The following is a 22639-nucleotide window of genomic DNA, read 5'->3' on the forward strand; positions in this document are numbered from 1 at the left end:
GAATGTGTTGATTTATTCATTTTTAATTCCAGATATCTTCGAGTACCTAGTATGGCAGGAGGGTGGTAGGTACTAGAAGAAGGAAGGTAAATCCTAACTATTGTTCTTGAGGTGTTCACCATCTGCCTGGAGAAGCAGAGACACACACGAATACTGGCTACAGCGAATGAGTGGATACATACAATGAATACATGGTGCTGATGTGGAGTTGAACCTGCAAAATGACAACGCAAAGACAGAAAAGGGGCAGTTGGAGGAATGTTCTACCCATGGCTACAATCGGAACTGCCTGAATAAACTGTCCCACCTGGGCCACTGCTGTCCCTACTTCTGAGCCTTAACTACTTCAGCTCTGAAGTGAGAGATTTGACATTTGAGTGGTTCCCAGACTTTTGGATTTCACAGACCAGTAAAACACGAAAAAAGTTAAGGCCATGTTAAAATTTCCAACTTTTTATTTAATGCCCAAGAAAGAGTATTAATCACAACAACTATCCTCTATCAGCATCTCCTCATAAAACAGTTTTTAGCATGAAAAATGAAGGTCAGGGTGCCCGGGTGGCTCAGTTGGTTGACCGTGGGTACTTCGGCTCAGGTCATGATCTTGCGGTTTGTGGGTTTGAGCGCCGGCGAGGGGCTCTGTGCCGACAGCTCCGAGCCTGGAGGCCGCTTCGGAGTCCGTGTCTCCCTGTCTCTCTCTGCCCCTCCCCCATTCGCACATGCATGCTCTCTCTCTCTCAAAAATAAATAATATTAAAATAATTTTTTTTTTAATTTTTTTTTTTCAACGTTTATTTATTTTTGGGACAGAGAGAGACAGAGCATGAACGGAGGAGGGGCAGAGAGAGAGGGGACACAGAATCGGAAACAGGCTCCAGGCTCTGAGCCATCAGCCCAGAGCCCGACGCGGGGCTCGAACTCACGGACCGCGAGATCGTGACCTGGCTGAAGTTGGACGCTTAACCGACTGAGCCACCCAGGCGCCCCTAAAATAATTTTTTAAATGAGGGTCAGATTTATAGGATAATGGAATAGATTTTGTTTTATGAAAATATTTTTTTTAACCCTGATTATATTACCTTTTCTTGCTTTGGCAAGGACTGGTGAACCCTTCACCACAGACCAGCAGCAGTCTGAAGGCCACTGTTTAGAAACCTCAGGAGACTTGTTTTGTAAGGCCCCTTCTGGCTCAGACATTCTAGGATTAAAATAAGGATCATTAGGACCTACTTTCCCTCTCAGTGTGTCAGTCCTCAAAATAGCTATTTGGATGCCGAGAACGGCCCTTCTGCACAAGCACCATGAGCTCCAATATTGGTGCCCTACCTGGCCTCACTCTTTGATTTTTTCAAATTTATCTCTCCTTCTTACCCTGCTTGCCAAACTCCCACATCATCTCACCCCAACAAGCACGCACCTACGCCAATTCATCAAAATCACGTAGGGAAATCAGGGAATGCTTTTTAAGGATGTCATTAATGGCTTAATGAGTTATAGTTTGATTTGTATAGTTAACATTCATGAAAGCATTCTTAAGCCAAAGGATTGCATCTTTAGTGGTCATTTCCCACACAACGTAGAGAAATCCAAATTTTTTAAGTTCAGTAGGGTAACTTACTAACTGCTAGTAGTCTAAATCTTCTCCCGGAGTGAAGAGGAAGAAGGCTGCCATAAAATTGTCCACACCCAGGGATCCTGTAAGCTCACCCTTTAGACCCTACTGTAAATATACACTTGACTAATGGTGCCTGGGTGGCTCAGTCGGTTAAGCGTCCGACTCCAGCCCAGGTCGTGATCTCACAGTTTGTGACTTTGAGCCCTGCTTGGGGCTCTGTGCTGACAGCCTGGAGCCTGCTTCGGATTGTGTGTGTGTGTGTGTGTGTCTCTCTCTCTGATTCTCCGCTGCTTGCACTCTGTCTCTCAAAAATAAATAAATATTTAAAAAAAAAATTTTTTTAAATACACTTGACTAGAAGCACTAAATTCTACGACATTGAGACAATGGAGCTGTGGGAGGGGAAGTAGAGGCAGAGACCCGCCCCAGAGCGGGAGGGGCGAAGGAGAGGTCCGGGGGACAGCCCCCGCCCCACCCCGCGGCGAGCTGGCCCCGCCCCTCGCACGAGCCCCTTTTTAAAAAGCGCGGGCGCGCCTTGCGCAGGCGCGGTGCCACTTAAACCTTAGTCGTTCCTGCGCCTTGGTGGTAGGATGGCGGAATTGGTCTCTTTTACGGTTCCCACCGAGAGTGACAAAACCTTGCTGGTGTGGGAGCTGAGTTCTGGACCCACGGCCGAGGCCTTGCATGTGAGCCGGGCCGGGATGGAGGGAGGGAGGGAGGGAGACACCCCCACCTCCCCGTGACTGGGAGTCTCAGAGTCTGGCTTTGAGCGCCTCGCGCGCCTTGTAGTCTCCGCCGAGAGGAATCTTAGTTCTAGAAGGGACCTTTGCAGTCTCAGCCCCGACGGATTTTTGAGAGGTAACTCTCAACAGCCAGCACATGTTGCCTTCTAATGCTTCTCGAATCCTAGGATTTCAGAGGGAAATCTTTTCAACGAAATGAGAAGTGCTTTGGGTTGCGTGTGCAGGAGGGCTTAGGGAATAGAAGGCTGTTTTGTTTCCTGGGCGTGAAATTTCATGCACTTACTTGGCGTGGGACCACCCCACAGCATTCTCTGTTCGCAGTATTCTCCCAGTTTGGCCTTCTGTATTCGGTCCGAGTCTTCCCAAACGCTGCAGTGGCCCGTCCTGGTTTCTACGCCATCATCAAGTTTTACTCAGCAAGGGATGCTCACAGAGCCCAAAAGGCATGCGACCAGAAGCAGCTTTTTCAGAATTCTCCAGTGAAGGTGGGTCCAAGTAGGAAATTCCTAACTCCACTGGGACTAAGTGTTGAATTCAGCAATAATAGACCAGGGTTGGTATACCACTGTGGTTTACAGAATGCTTTTAGATGCATTGCTACACTGATCCTCCGGTTTCCCTGGGTTTTTGGTTGTTTTGTTATGTTTGTTTTGTTTTCAGATGAAGAAACTCGAACTCAGGATAGTTAAGTGACTTACTTAAGGTTCATGACAGTAACTGGAAGGTAGAGGTCAGACCCAAACTTACTGATGTTCAACCCCGTGTCATTTTTTGGTGCCCCTTAATTTAACAAAGCTTCACAAGAAGTCTTGTTTCTATTTACATTATGGGGATTAAAAAAATTTTTTAATAACGTTTTTATTCAGTTTTGAGAAACAGGGCATGAGCAGGGAAGGGGAAGAGAAAGAGGGAGACACAGAATCAGAAAGCAAACTTCTAGGTTTTGAGCTGTCAGCTCAGAAGCCGATGTGGGGCTCGAACTCATGAATCCTGAGATCATGACCTGAGCTGAAGTCGGACGCTTAACCGACTGAGCAACCCAGGCCCCCCTCTATTATGTGGATATAAAATGACAAACTCTTTCATCAGTTGTATTATAAAGGATGCTTCATCGTCATTATCATCGTCATCACTCCCAAACTGCCTATTCAGAACTCCCTTCAACTCCTGGGAAAATGGTTAAAACATTCTTTAATACACCACAGAAACTTTATTCCATACCAACATGCTGTCCATTTTGCTTTCCCAGAGCCCCAGAATTATATTTCATTATGAGCCTCAATTCAATCACCATTTCCTTATCAAGGGCCATGTCAACTCCTTTGAATAAGTTGAGTGAGGCTTAGATTGCCAAACCTTTCACTTTATAATTGTGTGTTTTCATCAGCTTTCTCTAACTGGCTTCTTAATCTAGCTACTTCCTATGGACTTGACTGCCTATTCTTACCATATGCCCTTCCTTACTGATTTAATCTGGATCGAATCTAAGAATCCTTCTCAAATGTGACTCTGAGTATACTATCTCCACTTGTTCAACACTGTCTTCAATCCTGGCTCCACTCCCTATGATTGAAACGATCACCTGTCAGGCATTCCTTAGTTTGCAAGCTTCTAGCCTGTGAAAATGTCACCCAGCCACTCAGCTATTACAGATTATGAAATAATTACTTTGTATCAGTTGTGAGTAATGAGGTGTTTTTCTCTCATTGGACATTAAGACCATTTCACAAATGGATTTTGAGATTTCACAGCATAAAGCCCAAAGTCAATATATAGTTGACAGGAGAGAGCATTCATATTAAATTTCTTTATTTATTTAACACAGAGCCTTGGGTTACCACCCCCCCCCCCCCCCCCCCCCCCCCGGCTGCTTACTGTAATTGTTGCCCAATTTACTTATGTGTTCCTTTATACTTTGGCAAGTACACATAGTTTCTGGTTGTTTTTGTTTGTTTGTTTGTTTACCTTTTATAAATACATATTTAAAAAGAACATATTAAAAAATTTTTTTTAATGTTTATTTAAAAAAAAATTTTTTTTTAACGTTTATTTATTTTTGAGACAGAGAGAGACAGAGCATGAACAGGGGAGGGGCAGAGAGAGAGGGAGACACAGAATCTGAAACAGGCTCCAGGCCCTGAGTTGTCAGCACAGAGCCCGACGCGGGGCTCGAACTCACAGGCCGTGAGATCATGACCTGAGCCAAAGTCGGACGCTTAACCGACCAAACCACCCAGGTGCCCCTAATGTTTATTTTTGAGAGACAGAGTCAGAGCATGAGTGGGTGAGGGGCAGAGAGAGAGGGAGACACCTAATCGGAAGCAGACTCCAGGCTGTGAGCTGTCAGCACAGAGCCTGACACGGGGCTCGAACTCACAAACTGTGAGAATCATGACCTGAGCTGCAGTCGGATGCCCAACAGACTGAGCCACCCAGACGCCCCAAGAATAACATCTTACAGTAAAATCAAGGAAAGGCCTAAGGCATCTGAGAGCTTTTTTTCAGTAGCATGAAGGAAAACGGTTGCCAGCAAGAACTGTGGCAAGGTTATCTAAGGTGACAACTGTCTCTACCACTCAGGGGCTCAAGGCCCTTCTGAAGCTTCCTGGTTGTCCAGAACAGCTCCACTCTGCCTCACCATTAGCCTGTGCTGTAGCACTCAACATTTAAAAGTTCATCTTCATTTCTCCTTCCTAGCAGGCAGCTTCAGTTGGAGAAAGTAATTTCACTTTTTTATCTACCTCATCCATTCACTTAATCCATAGACCTGTGCTTGATTCTAGGAATGAGAAAAGAATAAAATATGGTTCCTTCAAGCACTTAAGGAACTGATAAACTAGTGATAGAGGAAGTTGCACAAACAAATCAATAAAGAGTTAATAATACTTTGACTTTATTTGAATTATTTGAATTTTTATGAATATACTAATATACTACACCCCACTTGAAATAGACATTTTTTTTTCTTTAACGTTTTTTATTTATTTTTGAGACAGAGAGAGACAGAGCATGAACGGGGGAGGGGCAGAGAGAGAGGGAGACACAGAATTGGAAGCAGGCTCCAGGCTCTGAGCCATCAGCCCAGAGCCCGACGTGGGTCTCGAACTCACGGATGGTGAGATCGTGACCTGAGCCGAAGTCGGCCGCTTAACCGACTGAGCCACCCAGGCGCCCCAAAATAGACATTTTTTTTTTCAATGTTTATTTATTTTTGGGACAGAGAGAGACAGAGCATGAACGGGGGAGGGGCAGAGAGAGAGGGAGACACAGACTCGGAAACAGGCTCCAGGCTCTGAGCCATCAGCCCAGAGCCTGACGCGGGGCTCGAACTCACAGACCGCGAGATCGTGACCTGGCTGAAGTCGGACGCTTAACCGACTGCGCCACCCAGGCGCCCCCCAAAATAGACATTTAAAAAAAGAACTAGAGGATGTAAGAAATACACTGTAGTGTGTAAGTTACTTAGAGAGTTAACACTGGAGGTATTTGCATTCTCAAAGAAGCTTATTAAGGCAAATGAACCTCTTATTGTTTTATTTGCTTATAAAATTTACAGAAGTATGTATATTCCTTCTTCTAACGGGTTAGTAACTTGCGGGGGGTGGGTGCTGCTGATTCAGGTCCTACTCAGGTCCATGTTATCTGCTCTTGAGGTCATATTCTCAAACAGGAGCTACGGGATGAGACAGCAAAAAGTTTACTTCCCTTGCTTACCTACAGCCCTATAATTTGCTTCCAGAGGGCTTCCTTAGTTGCTTTCATCATCACTTTCAATATCAGAGATCACGGAAAGCCGATTAGTCAAGGGCCCTGGAAATGATGCAGAAAAGTCTATAGCGTAAAAATAGTACATAGCTTTTTTTTAGGGTTTATTAGGAGCTGATTTCTTAAAATGTTTCCAGTTTGATCTTCACAACCTCTCTATGAAATAGGTATTGATAAATCTCAGGTGTATCCAAAGGAAGCCTCTGTGGCAGGTTATGATATTTTCAGGTCTATTTCTTATGTCTTTAGGTTCGTCTTGGCACCAAACATAAGGCAGTTCAACATCAGGCCCTTGCCCTAAACAGCTCCCAGTGCCAAGAACTGGCAAATTATTACTTTGGTTTCAATGGATGGTCAAAAAGGATCATCAAGGTAAACTTTATAGATTTTCTCTGACTAATTAGAATCATTTCAACACTGAAATTCTGGACTTCAGAGAGGAGAAAACTGGGTTGTGGGGAGATGTGAGAGGCCTCTAACTGGAAGTACCTGAGCCTGCCACCAAGAATTCATAATAATCTCAGTAACTTGGGTGGTGGTGTCCATAATCCTCTCCAGTAATTTGTATGGTGTATAATAAAAACCAATTGTCTTTATCCATTTTAAGTCTTACTTGATTTTGAAGCTATAGGATACCTCCATTGTGGGCTGGGATTGCTGGAGTTTAGTTTGCATTTTTTTTTTTTTTTTTTTTTTTTTTTAGAGAGAGAGGCAGATTGCAAGCGGGGGAGGGGCAGAAAGAGAGGGAGAGACAGAATCGGAAGCAGGCTCCAAGCTCTGAGCTGTCAGCACAGAGCTCGCTGCGGGTCCCGAACCCATGAACAGTGAGATCACGACATGAGCCGAAGTCGGAAGTTAATTTTTTTTTAATGTTTATTTATTTTTGGGACAGAGAGAGACAGAGCATGAACGGGGGAGGGTCAGAGAGAGAGGGAGACACAGAATCGGAAACAGGCTCCAGGCTCTGAGCCATCAGCCCAGAGCCCGACGCGGGTCTCGAACTCACGGACCGCGAGATTGTGACCTGGCTGAAGTCGGACGCTTAACCGACTGCGCCACCCAGGCGCCCCGTGAAGTCGGATGTTTAACCAACTGAGCCACCCAGGCGCCGCTGGTTTCGTTTTTAATAACAAAACATCTTGAAGCTTACATTCAGATCCAAGGAAGGACCTTCCATTTAAAATCCTAACAGCTCGGGGCGCCTGGGTGGCTCAGTCGGTTGAGCGTCCGACTTCGGCTCAGGTCATGATCTCACGGTCTGTGAGTTCGAGCCCCACGTGGGACTCTGTGCCTGCCGCTCAGAGCCTGGAGCCTGTTTCGGATTCTGTGTCTCCCTCTCTCTCTGCCCCTCCCCTTCTCATTCTCGCTCTCTCTCTCTCTCTCTCTCTGTCTGTGTCAAAAATAAATAAACATAAAAACAATAATAATAAAATCCTAACAGCTTCAGGATCTTTCTGACCTTGAAGAAAGGGCAAATGAAGATACTGTGCCACCACTTCAGAAGCAGAGCCTGAAATTCTTCTGTGCTTTAGAGGTGGTGTTGCCATCCTATGAGTGCCAGAGTCCCGGAGCTGGCATGGCCGAGGAGCCTTTGGATAACCTGGAGGAAGGTCTGTTTACAGTGGAGGTGGGGGTGGGGGTGGAGGGGAGGCAGAATCCCTCTTTCTCTCTAAAAACTCATCTTTTCAGATACATCATCCAGCCCTCCCCCTTGCTAAGCTCCTAAAGCCCTAGGCAGAGTTTTTCTGGCCTACGGTACAGGCTTTTATCTCAGGCAATACCTGAAAGAACCTTTAACTTTAAAATTCTAAAGCTGACTTTCTGCCAAGAAGTTTAGGAGGAGGGAAGTAATGTTTTTCCCATTTTTGGTTAAGAATTCGCCTTGTGCTAAAATAGTCCTTCAAATACATATCTCTTGCAGCCTGCAGTTATCCCAGCAAAGTAATCATCTAAAGATTTAAATAAACTCTTGTGTAAATGTTGAGTCCTTTGCCTCCTATAAAAGGGCTGGAGTGTAAAGAGTCAAATACAGATGCCTAGAAAAGGTATTCCCATTGGTACTGTGTTTTTTCCCAGTGCCTACAGCACTTAGGCTTAGGGTTTTCAGGGAGGGGCAGGGCTGTTAGCAAGGCTAAGGGAGTAAGGCTCCCTTGGGTGATGCCCAGGAAGAGACCAGGCGGTCATGTGCACTACCACCGAACCTTTCTCCCCATGTGACTCCAGCCCTTGATGCACAGGAGAGTAGGGTCTGCAGTAGGGTCTGAAACTATAGTTTCAGCTTGTCCATTTGAAATCTACGAGCGATGTGAGATCTGTGCCACTTTCTTGGCTTGAGTCTCCCTTTTGGTACTTCCAAAACTTCTGGAGTAGATCAGGGCAGTAAAAATGTGCCCTGCCAGGATATACCTACAGCAGAGTCATTCAGCCTTGTGTTGTGCCTGCCCTTACTTGCTAAGATAATGAACTACGAATCATGGATGTATTTTCACTTTTACACATATAACCCCCAAATCAGTTATCATTCAGATAGGCATGTTAAATCCATTTGTTTTGGTTGGATGCAGGGCCATTATCATTTCTTATGAAAAGGAGGACAATCCAGAAGCTTGCTATTCAGAAGGCTGTGTCAGATGCATTCCAGAAACTGTTGATTGTGATTTTAGGTAAGACTTATTTGATGGTCCTTGCAGTATATCAGTTTCAACGAGCAAATAAACTCATTTTGAAAAGTTAATTGGATGAAAACACTTCATATTCTTTTATTCACCAAGTGCTTTCAAAGCAGTAGTCTCAAATTTGTTCTTTGTGGCATTTGTGAGAAAAATGACCACAAATATTTTTGTCCCCAGTGTATAGATATGCAGTGATTTACCTCTGTCCACACAGAAAGTGTTTGACCCAGTCTTCTTTCTTGATTGTTTGCTCATAACACAGAATACTATTGTGAGTATAAGCTTTGGGGGCACCTGTGTGGCTCAATCAGTTAAGTGTCCAATTGTTGATTTCAGCTCAGGTCGTGATCTCCCGATTTGTGAGATTGAGCCCCATGTCGGGCTCTGTGCTGACAGCGTGGAGCTTGCTTGGGATTCTTTCCCTACCTCTCTCTCTGACTCTCACATGCCATGTGCTCTCTCTCTCAAAATAAATAATAAAAAAAAAAAAAAAACTTTGAAGCTTTGGACGTCTGGTGTTGAATCTTAGCTCTGTCTCCTAGATTTCTTATGCAATTTTAGGTTTTATAGTCAGATTTGAAGTATTTAATCTCTCTAAGCTGCAATTTCTCTATCTGCCAAGTAAAGGTAATAATTCAACTTACCTCATGGGGGATGAATTGTAAGAGCAAATGAGATGATGGAAAAGTTTAAAACTATCCCTGAAACATGGTAAGCAGAGAAAATATGTTAACTTGTTATCATCGTCTTCCTGTTGGAGAATTTATTAGATTATGTTTTTGGAATCAATTCAGCTTCAGTTTTTGTTTTTGGCACTGACCTATTGGGTGAATATGATTCTTATATTAGGGTCAGCTATATTTTTGTGAACCTTGAAAGTGGTCAGGCTATTGAATAGCATCGATTGTGTTCTCTATTGAGTTCTACAATGGTGTGAATGTTACAGGCTGTGCTCCAAGGGAATTTTATAATTAGTAATGAGTCCCCAGACAATCGCCCCCCCCCACCCCGCCCTCGCCGCTTCACAGTCTTGCAGGCTTAGAGACTAAGAAATCCTAGCTAAGTTTCAGAGGCCTTATTTGCCCATAAGAGTTGACCCTGGATTGGTCTCAGGCTTCCAGCCTGGACAGCTCTTGCAGTGAAAGTTGACTTCCCTGGTCATCAGGTAGAATCTCCATTAGCTGTCAATTCTGAGTAACAACCTTTAAGAACCAAACTAAACCTTTGGGTTGCTGACCTCTCCCTAACATGCTATGGTATCCCTTGTACACGATCAAAATGTTGTAGCTGTACTTTGCCTTAAGGGGAATTGTATTGTCTATAAGGGACATGGGCCAGTTTCTGCCAATAAACTGTCCAAGCGCATTCTCTCCCTCCCCCTCCCCCTCCCCCTCCCCCTCTCTCCAAAGCATTGTTCATTGCATCTGGTGGGATTTTGTTTCCAGGGAGTAGACACTGGCCTTGTTTCTAATATGAAGTATCAGCTATAGTCCATGGTCTCTATTCCAGAACTCACACTGACCTCTACCTAATGCCTTACTGTCTAGTCATCTGATTTTGAACATTGTTGTTTCCATAGTTTTGACTTCCTGTGTCATTATTCCTTAGTTCCTATCTCTTAAGATGATAGCGTTTTTGAACCACACAGTTGTTAACTTCATGTGTATTTTTTCACACATAGTTATGATTAAAAACTGAAGTGTGAGATGAGAAAACTTCTAGGAAAATGCTTTTATTTTCTGCTTTTATAAATAAAAAGAATGTCTAGTTATTGGGTGCTATCGTTGTATACAGCTAGTTTTAGAACAAGGAAAATTCTGAATTGATCTTGTTAACTTTATATATTTTTTAAATGTTTATTTTTGAGAGAGTAAGCAGGGGAGAGGCAGAGAGAGGGGGACAGAGGATCCGAAGTGTGCTCTGGTGCTTACAGCAGAGACCCCGGTATGGGGCTTGAACTCATGAACCATGAGATCATGACCTAAGCTGAAGTCAGACGCTTAACTGACTGAGCCATCCAGGCGCCCTCTTTTTTTTTTTTTTTCCAATCCTTATTCACTTTATTTCAGAAAGTGGTAAAATAGCTGTGGAATACAGACCCTGTGAAGAGATCCCAGATGCCAGTACTGAAGACGAGCTACAGGATTTCATTCAAGTATGTGGAGATTAAAGTTCAGGGGTGACATAGCCACTGTAGCCACAATGTAAAGCAACCAGCAGAATTTGGAAGACTTTGGCATTAGCTCTATCATCCTTTGGGAAATGTGAAACTCAGAAACTGCTTTTGACTGCAGGGGATTTCTGGGGCTTTTCCTGAAGTCCTGACCCTCGGCTCTGACCCCTTATTTGAAATTTGGAGAGCAAATTTCATCAGAGCACTCCCACAGTTGTGGACATAGGAGAGGACACAAGCCTTTTAGAGCTCCCCTCAAACAGAATCTCAAGGATTTGGGAACAGAGTAACTATGGCCTTAAATGTGATGATACTACAGCGTTTGAAACCATTATGCCATTCAGATAGGATGTATCACCCAGATGTCGGCATCTCATATATATCTTGCATGAATATCTTGCTGAAGAACTTTTCTGTAAATCACTCACATGGATGTCCTGAATTAGGGATTAAGTTGCCAAAATAATTTCTAAAAGAAAATACTAATGTGCCACATACAGAATGTTAAAAAAAAAAAAAAAAAAAAAAAAAAGGAGCAAAAATGTGTTTCATGTCATTGAGAGCTTAATTTGGGGCTAGATTTGTGAATTTTTTTTTTTATTTATTTTTTAATGTTTATTTATTTTTGAGAGTGACAAAGAGCGTGAGCTGGGGAGGGGCAGAGAGAGAGGGAGACGCAGAATCTGAAGCAGGCTCCAGGCTCGGAGCTGTCAGCACAGAGCCCGATGCGGGGCTCGAACTCACAGACTGCGAGATCATGACCTGAGCCGAAATCAGGCACTCAGCCAGCTGAGCCACCAGCCGCCCCTAGATTTCTGAATATTTAACTCACCCCACCGTTGCAAAGTTTGTTTTGAAGGGAAGAGAGTGGAGAAAGAGAAGATGGTTACTTTCTGAAAAAGCACTGGAAGATTTTTCGTGCAATATAATAATGTTAATTGAATCTAAATCAAACCAGTCGAGGAAACTTCAGACGTTTCCAAGTTTAGGCTTTAAGAAGTCTAGCTTCCTGGGGTGCCTGGGTGGCTCCATAGGTTGAGCATCCGACTCTTGATTTTGGGTCAGGTCACGATCCCAGAGTTTGTGGGGTCAGCCCCACGTCGGGCTCTGTGCTGAGCGTGGAGCCTACTTGGGATTCTCTCTGTCTCTCCCTCTGTCCCTCTCCTCCGCTCACGCTTTCTCTCTCTCAGGAAAAAAAAAAAAAAATTAAAAAAAAAATGTCTAGCTTCCTGAAAAAGGTGAAAAGATGAGAAAAAGATTCAGCATTGATGCTAAAGATTTCAGAAACCTGATTATAACAACAGATCCATTCCTACATGAGGCCAGTCTTGGAATCAGTTCCATATAAAAACTATTCCTGTGTGCTAGACATTGGGATTAAGATAAAAACCCCCTCTCTCTTGCATTTTACATGCTAGAGGTTGTGCCAGACCATAAGCAAGGACTAAAAATACATTATAAAAGGGGCTGTGAAGGAAGTAAACTGAGTGCTAGTTACAGTATTTCAAGAAAATTGTTTAACACGCTGACTTTAACATCCTAAGTGCCTTCTCCATGTGGGCACACAGAGTGGACCTCTGAAAAGTGGCCTTGTTACTTTTTCTAGATCAATGGCTATGTCCAGTCAAGATGAGATGGGGGAAGTTTTCCCACCCAGTGTAAATAAAGGACTAGAATTGGTTTCCGGCCCTCTTTCCCAGAATGAATGGCTCAGCACTCCCCCAAAACTCCTCCTACAGACATTTTGGGGCCATCGCAGATTCAGTGGTAGGCCCCCATCTAACAGAGTGGTGAATTAATAATCAGCCATGGGTATTGAGAATTTAGAGGAAATGGCAACATTTTAGAATATCTGACTGTGAAGTGTGTTCCCCTCCCCATCGCCCTAACTGGTGCTTATTTTTCAGGTCAACTACTTTTCTTGGAAGCAGTATGGCCAGGGGGAGGAAGAACGTCTCTCGGATGTAAGCTTTGAAGAGCAAGAGTTCAAATTGCTAGAGCTGGACTAGCATTTTTTAATTTCCCAGGATGCCAGGTCCTGTGGCTTCCTTGGAAGCTCTGCTCCACTCCCCCACCCTTCCACCTCTCAGAGCTGCGGGAGTCCGGGGCCACCCAGATCTGAGTCCAAGTACTACCTTGCTGTGAGCAGCCCCGGGGGGGGGGGGGGGGGGGGGGTGCGGGAAGGGGGGAAAGGGGGAGTGCGGGGGGAGGGGGGGAGTGGTGGCCTTTGCAGGGTGGAGGGAGGCCTGGGCCCCAAGTGATTCTGGGAAAAGGGCCCGCTCTGGTGGTGCGGAGCCCATCTCCAGGGAGCTAATAAAGGTGGCGTAACCAGTCAGAGTGGCCAAAATGAACAAATCAGGAGACTATAGATGCTGGAGAGGATGTGGAGAAACGGGAACCCTCTTGCACTGTTGGTGGGAATGCAAATTGGTGCAGCCGCTCTGGAAAGCAGTGTGGAGGCTCCTCAGAAAATTAAAAATAGACCTACCCTATGACCCAGCAATAGCACTGCTAGGAATTTATCCAAGGGATACAGGAGTACTGATGCATAGGGGCACTTGTACCCCAATGTTTATAGCAGCACTCTCAACAATAGCCAAATTATGGAAAGAGCCTAAATGTCCATCAACTGATGAATGGATAAAGAAATTGTGGTTTATATACACAATGGAATACTACGTGGCAATGAGAAAAAATGAAATATGGCCTTTTGTAGCAACGTGGATGGAACTGGAGAGTGTGATGCTAAGTGAAATAAGCCATACAGAGAAAGACAGATACCATATGGTTTCACTCTTATGTGGATCCTGAGAAACAACAGAAACCCATGGGGGAGGGGAAGGAAAAAAAAAAAAAAAGAGGTTAGAGTGGGAGAGAGCCAAAGCATAAGAGACGGTTAAAAACTGAGAACAAACTGAGGGTTGATGGGGGGTGGGAGGGAGGGGAGGGTGGGTGATGGGTATTGAGGAGGGCACCTTTTGGGATGAGCACTGGGTGTTGTATGGAAACCAATTTGACAATAAATTTCATATATTAAAAAAAAAAAGTTTGAGAAGGAAGAACTATTTGAAATCAAAACAAGCAGAAGGCAGAGACTAATAAAGATAAGAGCACAAATCAATGAGATTGATAATAGAAAAACAAGGTAATTCAGTGAAACTAAAAGCTGCTTCTTTGAAAATATCGACAAAATTGATAAACCTCTAGCCAGAGAAGCTAAGAAAAAAAGAGGGAAGACACAAATTGCCAAAATCAGGAATGAAAGAGAAGACTGCACTTTAGACCCTAAGACCTGAAAAAGATAATATAGGAATACTATTTAAAGAATACCAGTTCTACACAAACTCTTCCAGAATATAGAAGAACATGGAACACTTACCAGCTCATTTTGTAAGACCAGCATTACCTTGATGTGAAAGCTAAAGACATCACATGAAACTAGAGACTAATATCTCATGAACATAGACATAAAAATCCTTAAAGTACTAGCAAATTGAATCCAACAATATATAAAAAGGATAATGGTGTATCATGACTTCAATTTATCCTGGGAATATTAATCAAGTAATATATTAACAGACTACAGAAAAATCAAGTGTTCACCTTAATAGATGAACAAAATGTTTTTGTCAAAATTCAGTAATTTGGGAATAGAAGGGAATGCTCTCAAACCAATAAAGGACATCTACAAAAAAGTCTACAGCTAACATCATTAATGATGAAAGACTGAGTGTTTTCCTCCTAAGATCAGGAGCAATAGAAGGATAGATCTGCCTCACTACTTCTATTCAGTATTGTTCTGGAGGTCCTATCCTGTGAAGTAAAGCAAAATTAAAAAATAGAAGGCATATAGATTGGAAAGAAAGAAATTGAACTGTTTTCACCGGCAACATAATTGTGTATGTCAAAAATCCCCAACGGTCTCCCACCCCTGCCAAAGAAGTCCCAGAACTAATGAGTTTAGCAAGGTCACAGGTTATAAGGAAATACACAGAATCAGCAATTTTCGTATACTAGCAAAGGACAATTGGAAATTGAAATTTAAAAAAAGGATCCTGGAAGTACTATTTACATTTGTACCACAACCCAGGAAATACTTAGGTATAAGTTTTTAAAAATACATGGTAATATTTGTATGCTGGAAATAACCAAACATGGGTGGAAAAATAAAAGATGACAGAACAAAAAAAATAAAAAATAAAGGTGGTGTAAATAAAGATGTCATAAATAAAGGGTGGGACATAGGCGGGGGAGGGGCGCGCAGTTGCTAACAGTGCGCGCGCGCATCACAGGGCTGCCATAATGGTTTGGCTCCCGCTCGGGGCCCAGCGCCAGTACCCCACTCGCCTGGGTCGCTGCGCCCCGGAGCCTCCGCAGGTCATGTCCTGGCTGCGCCTGTTGGCCCCACTGCTTGTCCTTACGTGGCAACCGTTGTGGCTGCTGGTCCAGGCGGCTCAGCCTCCGGAGTGGGCCCTGGACCCTGCCCAGCTGACCGCCGACCCCATGGAGCCGGCTGAGCCCTGGTCTTTGCACTCATCTGATCCCCCACCCGAATCGCCCCAGGTACTTATACCCCCAGCTGAGCGGGTGGGCTTTAATTACCTGGGGTCCTCTGCTCCAGCCCAGATGTTGGCCCCGCCTAAGGAGTTGACTGAGACTTTGGTTCCATTCCCGGACACGGATTCGGTTGGAGAACTACCCCCAGGGCCAGATGAGGATCTGAATGACCAGCTAACCCAGCATCAAAGGCTCCCAGAGGTGGTTCCAATGCCAGGTTGGGATCAGAATCAGACCATAGCTCCGCCTCCTCAACTCAAAAGTAAGACTAAAACTGTAGGTTTAGATCAGGCCGAAGATCACCAATCATTTGAAATACTTGTTCCATCTCTGGATAGTCAGAGTTCAAAGCCAACAAAGTTTGTTTCACCCCTAAACCTGAAGAAAGATCTAGCTCAGCATCCAAGGCTTGCCAAAGTTGTTGGAACTCCAAACCAATCTGCAAATAAAGAGCACCTACAACAACAGCTGCAGGATGATTATTTAGATTCCAATATGGGTCTCCTATATCCTGAGGAGAACCTACCTATGGGTTTCCCAGGGGGACCAGATCAACTTCCAAACTTCTCTGAGGAGGCTGAAATTCCTCCACCCTTGCAGAAGACCCCAAATCATCTAGAGTCCCCTGAGGAAGCTGAATCTTTTTTGCCCCAAGGGGAGGCTCAGGCTCAGCATCCAGAGCCCCCTGAAGAGACAGAAACATCTCTACTTGAGCAGGAGGCTCCATCTCCGCGTCCAGAGTCCCTTAAGGATGGAAATTCAGCAAACCCACAAGAGGCCCCAGCTGAGCCTTCAAGTACCCCTGAAGAGGTCGAACCTTCTTCAGTCCAGCAGGAAGCCTCAGCTCAACCTACAGAGGCCCCTGAGGAAGTGGAACCTTCTCCAACCCCCCAGGAGGCCCCTGCTCAGCCTCCAGAGCCATCTAAGGACATCATATCTCCACTGTTAGCACATCATGAAGTAAATGTGCTATCTCCAAGTCAGAGTGAAGCTCAGAAGCCAGGCTTCCCCAATGTCACTGTTAAACCTCTGGATCTTACCATAACTCTAACTCAGCCTGCGGAGCACCCTGAGGAGGCTGGACCTACCCCAGTCCAGCAGGAGACCCCTGCTCAGCCTGCAGAGCGCCTCGAGGAGGTTGAACCTACCCCAGTCCAGCAGGAGGCCCCAACTCTAGTTCCAGAGTTCCCTATCGAGTATTTAACTCAACTTGCAATAAGTGATGAGGTGACATCTTTACCTCTAGGTCAGTATCCAGATTATTTAATGTTTCCCAGGGTTACAGGTAAGCCTTTAGATGTGGAACTTACCACAACTCCAGGGCCTGATAAAGGTGTTGAATCTTCTATAGCCCAGCAAGAGGCCCCACCTCAGCCTCTTGAACATACTGAGGAAGCAGAACTTTCTCTAACCCAGCAAGAGACCTCGGGTAAGCCTCCAGAGGAGGTTGAGCCTTCAAGTGAGCAGGAGACCCCAGGTCAGCCTTCCGAGCCTCCTGGGGTGATTGATCCTTCTCTAAGGCAGCAGGAGACCCCAGCTCAGCCTTCAGTGCCTCCTGAGGAAGCTAAGCCTTCTCTAAGCAAACAGGAACCCCCAGCTCAGCTTCCAGACCCTTTTGGAGAAGCTGAACTTTCTCCAACCCAGGAGGAGGCCTCAGCTCAGCTTGCAGAGCTCCTTAATGAGGCAGAATCTTCAATCCAGCAGGAGACTCCAGCTCCGTCTCCAGGGGAGATAGAATCTTCTGCAACCCTGCAAGAGCAACCAGCTCAGCCTCCAGAGCTGCCTTCCAGGGAGGTGAAACCTTCTCCAGCCCAGCAGGAGCACCCAGCTCAACCTCTATGGCATCATAAGATGACAGTTTCACCTCCAGGTCACTACGAGGATCAACATTTAAACCTGCCCAATGTCAGTTTGAAGCCTCCAGATGTGCAGCTTACCATGACTGCAGAACCCACTACAGAGGTGGGACCTTCTCCAGTTCAGCACGAGGCTATAGCTCAGCCCTCAGTGCCTCTTAATGTGGAAGCTTTTGAAACCCAGCATGAAGCCTCAACTCTGCCTCCACAGTCCCCTGAGGTTGAATCTTTGCCAGTTCAACAGGAGACTCCAACGCAATCTCCAGAATCTACCACACAGGAGAAACTTCCAACACAGCAGGAGACCCCAGTTCAGTATCCAGAATATCCTGGAGAAGTTGAACCTTCTACAACCCAGCAGGAGGCCCTAGCTCAGCAATCACAGGCCCCTGAGGAGGGTGAATCATCCTCAACCCAGGAGGAGGCCCCGACTCAGCTTCCAGAGGCCCAGGAAGAGGGTGAACCTTCCCCTCTCCAGGAGGAGGGCCAGGGTCAGCACCCACAGGCCTCCGAGGGGAGTGAACCACCCACAACCCAGGAGGAGTCCCCAGCTCAGCATCCACAGACCCCTGAGGAGGTTGAACCTTCTTCAACCCAGCAGGAGGCTCCAGCTCAGTATCCTCAGGCATCAGAGGAGGGTGAGCCTTTTCCAACCCAACCAGAGACCCCAACTCAGTATCCAGAGCCCCTTGAGGGGACTGAACCTTCTCCAGCCCAGTCAGAGGCCACAACGCAGCATCCAAATCCCCTTGGGGAAGTTAAACCTGCAACCTATCAGGAGGCCCCAAGTCAGTATCCACAGACCTCTGAGGAAATTAACCGTTCTGCCACTCAACAGGAAGCCACAGCTCAACATCCAGAGCCTTCTGGTGAACCTTCTCCAACCCAACAGGAGGCCCCAGCTCACTCTCCAGAACATCAGGTGGTAACAGTTTTTCCTCAAGGTCAGAATCAAGCTCAGCTCCTGCTGTTGCCTAATGTCACTGTTAAACCTGTGGATCCTTCAGTTACCATGACCTCAGAATCCACTAATGAGGTTGAAGCTTCTCCACTCCGAGAAGAGGCCTCAGCTCAGTCTGGAGTGTCCCCTGAGCAGTTGGAACCTTCTCCAATCCAGCAGGAGGTCCCACATCAGCATCCAGCTGCCCCTGAAAATGTTGAGCCTTCTCCAATCCAGCAGGGAGTCTCCACTATGCCTGAAGATCTTCCTGAGGAAATTGAACTTTCTCCAAGCCAGCAGGAGAGCTCAGCTCTGCCTCAAGTGCCTGTTGCAAGTATAGAACTTTCTCCAATCCAGCAAGAGGTCCCAGCTCAGCAACCAAAGCCCAATGAGGGGGTCGAGTCTTTTCCAGTTCAGTATGAGCATCCAGCTCAGCCTCCAGGGTCCTCTACAGATGTTGTAGCTCAGTCTCCAGTACAGCATGAGGTGACATTCTCACCTCCAGGTCCAGGTGAAGCTCAGCATCCAGTGTCGCCTAATATCACAGTTAAACCTGTGGATCTGAGGGTTTTCATAAGTCCCCAGGCAACTAAGGAGGTTAAACCTCTTCCAGTGCAGCAGGATGTCCCTGCTCAATCTCCCCCCCTGAGCAAGTTGAATTTTCTCCAGCTCAGTCCAAGCGTCTTTCCCAGTCTCCAGAGTCCCCTGAAGATGAGTCTTCTCCAGGCCAACAAGAGGTCCTAGCTCAGACTCCAGACCCTCCTAAAGATGTGGAACCTGCTTCAGGCCAACAGGAGGCCCCAGCTCAGCCTTCAGAGCCTCCTGAGAAGGTGGAACCATCTCCAGTCCAGCAGGAAACCCTATCTCTACCTCTCGAGCCACTTAAGGAGATAGAACCTTCTCTAACACAACAGGAGGTACAAGCTCAGCCTTCAGAGGCCCCTGAGAAGGTAGAACCATCTCCAATTCTGCAGCAGGCTCCAACTCAACCTCCAGAGCCCTCTAAGGAGGCAGAAACTCCTCCAGCCCAGCAGGAGGCCCCAGTTCAGCCTCCAGAGCCACCTGAGGAGGTTGTAGCACAACCTCCAGTCCATAATGAGGTGACAGTTCCACCTCTAGGACAAGAGCAAGCTCAGCATCCAAACTTGCCCAATGTTACTGTTCAGCCTGCTGACCTGGAGCTTACTGTAACTCCAGAACCTACTGTGGAGGCTGAGCATTCTACAATCATGCAGCAGACTCTAGCTCCTCCAGAGGACACTGAGGTGACACCTCCACATCCAGAGCAGGTCCAGGCTCAGCATCCAAATTTGACTGAAGTCAGAGTTCAGCCTTTAGACCTGGAACTGACCATAACTCCAGAACCCACTACAGAGGTTGAAACTTCAGCCACGCAAGAGATCCCAGGTCACCCTTCAGAGCCACCTAAGGAGGTTGTAGTTCGGCCTCCACTGTTTCGGGAGGTGACAGTTCCAACTCCAGGTCTGGATCAAGCTCGTCATCCATTGTCACCTAATATAACAGTTCAGCCTTTGGACCTAGAGCTTACCATAACTCCAGAACCCACTATGGAGGTTAAAGCTTCTACAGCCCTGAAGAAAACTACAGCTCCTCCAAAGGACCTTGAGGTAACATTTGCACATCTAGAGCAGGTTCAGGTTCAGCATTCAACCTTGAGTAAGGCCAAAACTCAACAGACCCCAGATCAGCCGCCAGAGCCGCCTAAGGAACTTGTAGCTCAACCTCCAGTGTATCAAGAGGCAGCAGTTCCAACACCAGATCAGGATCAAGCTCAGCGTCTGTGGTTGCCGAATGTAACAGGTCAGCCTTTGGACTTGGTGCTTACTGTAACTACAGAGCCCACTACGGATGTTAAACATCCCTCAGCCCTGCAGCAGACTACCGCTCCTCCAAAGGACCCTGAGGTGACATTTCCACATTCAGAGTACATTCAGCATCCAATCTTAACTAAAGTCACAGTTAAACCTTTGGACCCAGGGCTTACCATAACTCCAGAATCCACTACAGAGACTGAACCTTCTCTAACCATGCAAGAGACCCCAACCCAGCCTCCAGAGCCACCTAAGGAGGTTGTTCAGTATCCATCCCAACAGGAAGTGACAGTTCCTACTCCAAGTAAGGATCAAGGTCAGCAACCAACATTGCCCAATGTCACAGCTCATCATGTGGACTTGGGGCTTACCATAACTCCAGAACCTACTACAGAGGCTGAACATTCTACACCCATGAAGGAGACTACAGCTCCTCCCCCAAAGGACCTTGAGGTGACACTTGCACATCCAGAACAGGTTCAGAGTCAACATCGAAAACTGACTGAAGTCACGGTTCCACCTATGGACCTAGAAATTCCTGTAAGTCAGCAACCAGAGTCATTTGAGACAGGTTTTCCTCCAACAACTCAACATTCTGTGGTGCATTTGGTAAACTCTACCTCAGAAAAGGCATACACAACTTTAACTTGGCAACCAGAACAGAATGTCACCACAAACCTCAAAATATGTGAGCGCTGTACCTGCGAAGATGAGACACTGTCGTGTGTTGGTCTCAGCCTACAGCAGAGGCTCCGCAGAGTGCCCGTGCCGGAGCCCGACACCTACAACGGCACCTTCACCATCTTGTAAGAATCGCCTTTACTTGTTCTCTGCCTCCTGCTTGACCTGGCAGTCTCTTCCTCAATGTCGTCCTGGGCCTTCCTCATCTCCCCAACCACGTTGGCTGACTTTCTGTTCTTACCTTTGCTTTGTCAACTATCCCTTATCTTCATTTTCCTTTTTACTACTGTTCACCCTTCTCCAATCTTTTACTTGTAATTGTCCTTATTCTTTTTCCTTATCCAATTTTTAGCCCCATTATTTCATTCTTTAACCTCTACTCTCCCATTTTTGCTCCATCCTCTATAATAGGATACAACAGAGTAGTGAAGAGTAGAGATTCTGGAACGAGGTTGCCTGCGTTTGGGCCGAGGTCTGTCCTCTGTTAGCTTTGTGACTCAGTTTCCTTTTCTGTGAAATGGAAATTATGATAGGTACCATCTCATGGGATTACTGTGAGATCTAGATGAGGTAATACATATGAAGCACTTGGATCAGTGCCTGGCAAAATATGAGTGTTAGCTGTTATTATTTTGATTCCCCAGACCTCATCTTTGACTCTCGGCCTTCCACATACAGTACTCAGTTTGGGCCCAACCCAAGAGTAAGTACTATGGGCGCCACACTAGGATGAAATCGTCTTCAGAACATGAAATGACAGGTGCGAAGAAAGGAAATGGTCCTAAAAAGGGAGGTGGCATGTAATTAAGTACTAAAAGAGGTACCATGGGTATTGGAATTCAGCAGACTCTGTAATCAGTGGAGTATGGAGGTCAGGGAGAGCTGCATGGATAAGCTAACACTTTAGCTGAGACTTAAAGAGTGGCTCTGATGTGTTAAATAGAGAAAAAATGGGTATAAGTCTAGGCAAAGGCACGGCTGCAGGAATGATCAGGAATTAAGAATTAGGTTTAGCAGTTAAAGATCCAATTACGAGAAACCTTGACTATCAGCTAGAGAGGTTTGAACGTTACATTCTGAGTTATAGAGAGCCACTGAAAGTTTTCAAGCATGAGATACAGACCATTGAAACAAGAGGATTATTTTCAGTTCCCCATGTAGGGTGATCTGGAGAGGAGAGCTTGATCCAGCAAGACCAGATAGAATGTTCTAACAAAACCTGGGAGTCAAGTAACAAGGGGCCGAATCAGAGTGGCTGAAAAGAGTAGAAAGAAAAGCCTTGAGAGCACTGCAAAGGAGGAAGTGACAAGATAGACTAACTGATGACAGTCGCGGGTGGGGTGTGCATGGGAAAGAGAAAACTCAGATATTACTCTGAAACTTCTGTCCCAGATAAGGAGAATGATGGAAGTTGAGGCATCTTTTACCAGGGAACATAGAGCAACCAGAAGGCTTCAGGTTGACTGGAAATGTCCACCAGGCACATGGGCAGATGGGTATCTGTTTTGAATTTATTCCTGACTCCCCTGAAAAAAATGTGTATATAAACTGACCAGGTAAGCTGTTGCTGAGGGAAGAGGACAAAACTAAAGGTAAAGATTCAAAGTCATATGCAGAGTTAGCGGTTGAAACTGAACCTCAGGCATTTAATAGCTTCTTTTAAACATGTGTAATTCATGGATACATGAATTATCATGGATACTTTTTTTTGTTTTTACTGTCACAGGTATAGAGGATAAAACGTGAAAATCCCACCCCACCCTCCCTACCACTCATAAGATAACTCCTGTCACCTTTTTGGTGTG

The 22639-nt window shown here is 45.7% G+C and overlaps 1 protein-coding gene across 36 annotated transcripts in view; it reads left to right on the forward strand.

Annotated features, from left to right (window-relative positions):
• Positions 1–2124: 2124 nt before the first annotated feature.
• LOC123603787 (RAD52 motif-containing protein 1-like) overlaps positions 2125–22639 on the forward strand; it is a 62502-nt gene continuing 41987 nt past the window's right edge. For 4 of the 36 annotated variants that reach the window (XR_006715031.1, XR_006715029.1, XR_006715030.1 and 1 more), the window contains exons 1-5: positions 2127–2301; positions 2664–2843; positions 6373–6495; positions 7565–7733; positions 8688–8786. Coding sequence is in view for 23 of the 36 variants with exons in the window: in XM_045489030.1 (XP_045344986.1) it covers positions 2206–2301; positions 2664–2843; positions 6373–6495; positions 7565–7733; positions 8688–8786; positions 15590–15748; positions 16784–17122; positions 17813–19065 (2418 nt within the window). In the remaining 13 variants the exon portion in view is untranslated. The other 32 variants (XR_006715039.1, XR_006715038.1, XR_006715040.1 and 29 more) reach the window with 28 other exon arrangements.

This window comes from Leopardus geoffroyi, chromosome E1 (assembly GCF_018350155.1).
Source record: "Leopardus geoffroyi isolate Oge1 chromosome E1, O.geoffroyi_Oge1_pat1.0, whole genome shotgun sequence".
NCBI lineage: Eukaryota > Metazoa > Chordata > Mammalia > Carnivora > Felidae > Leopardus > Leopardus geoffroyi.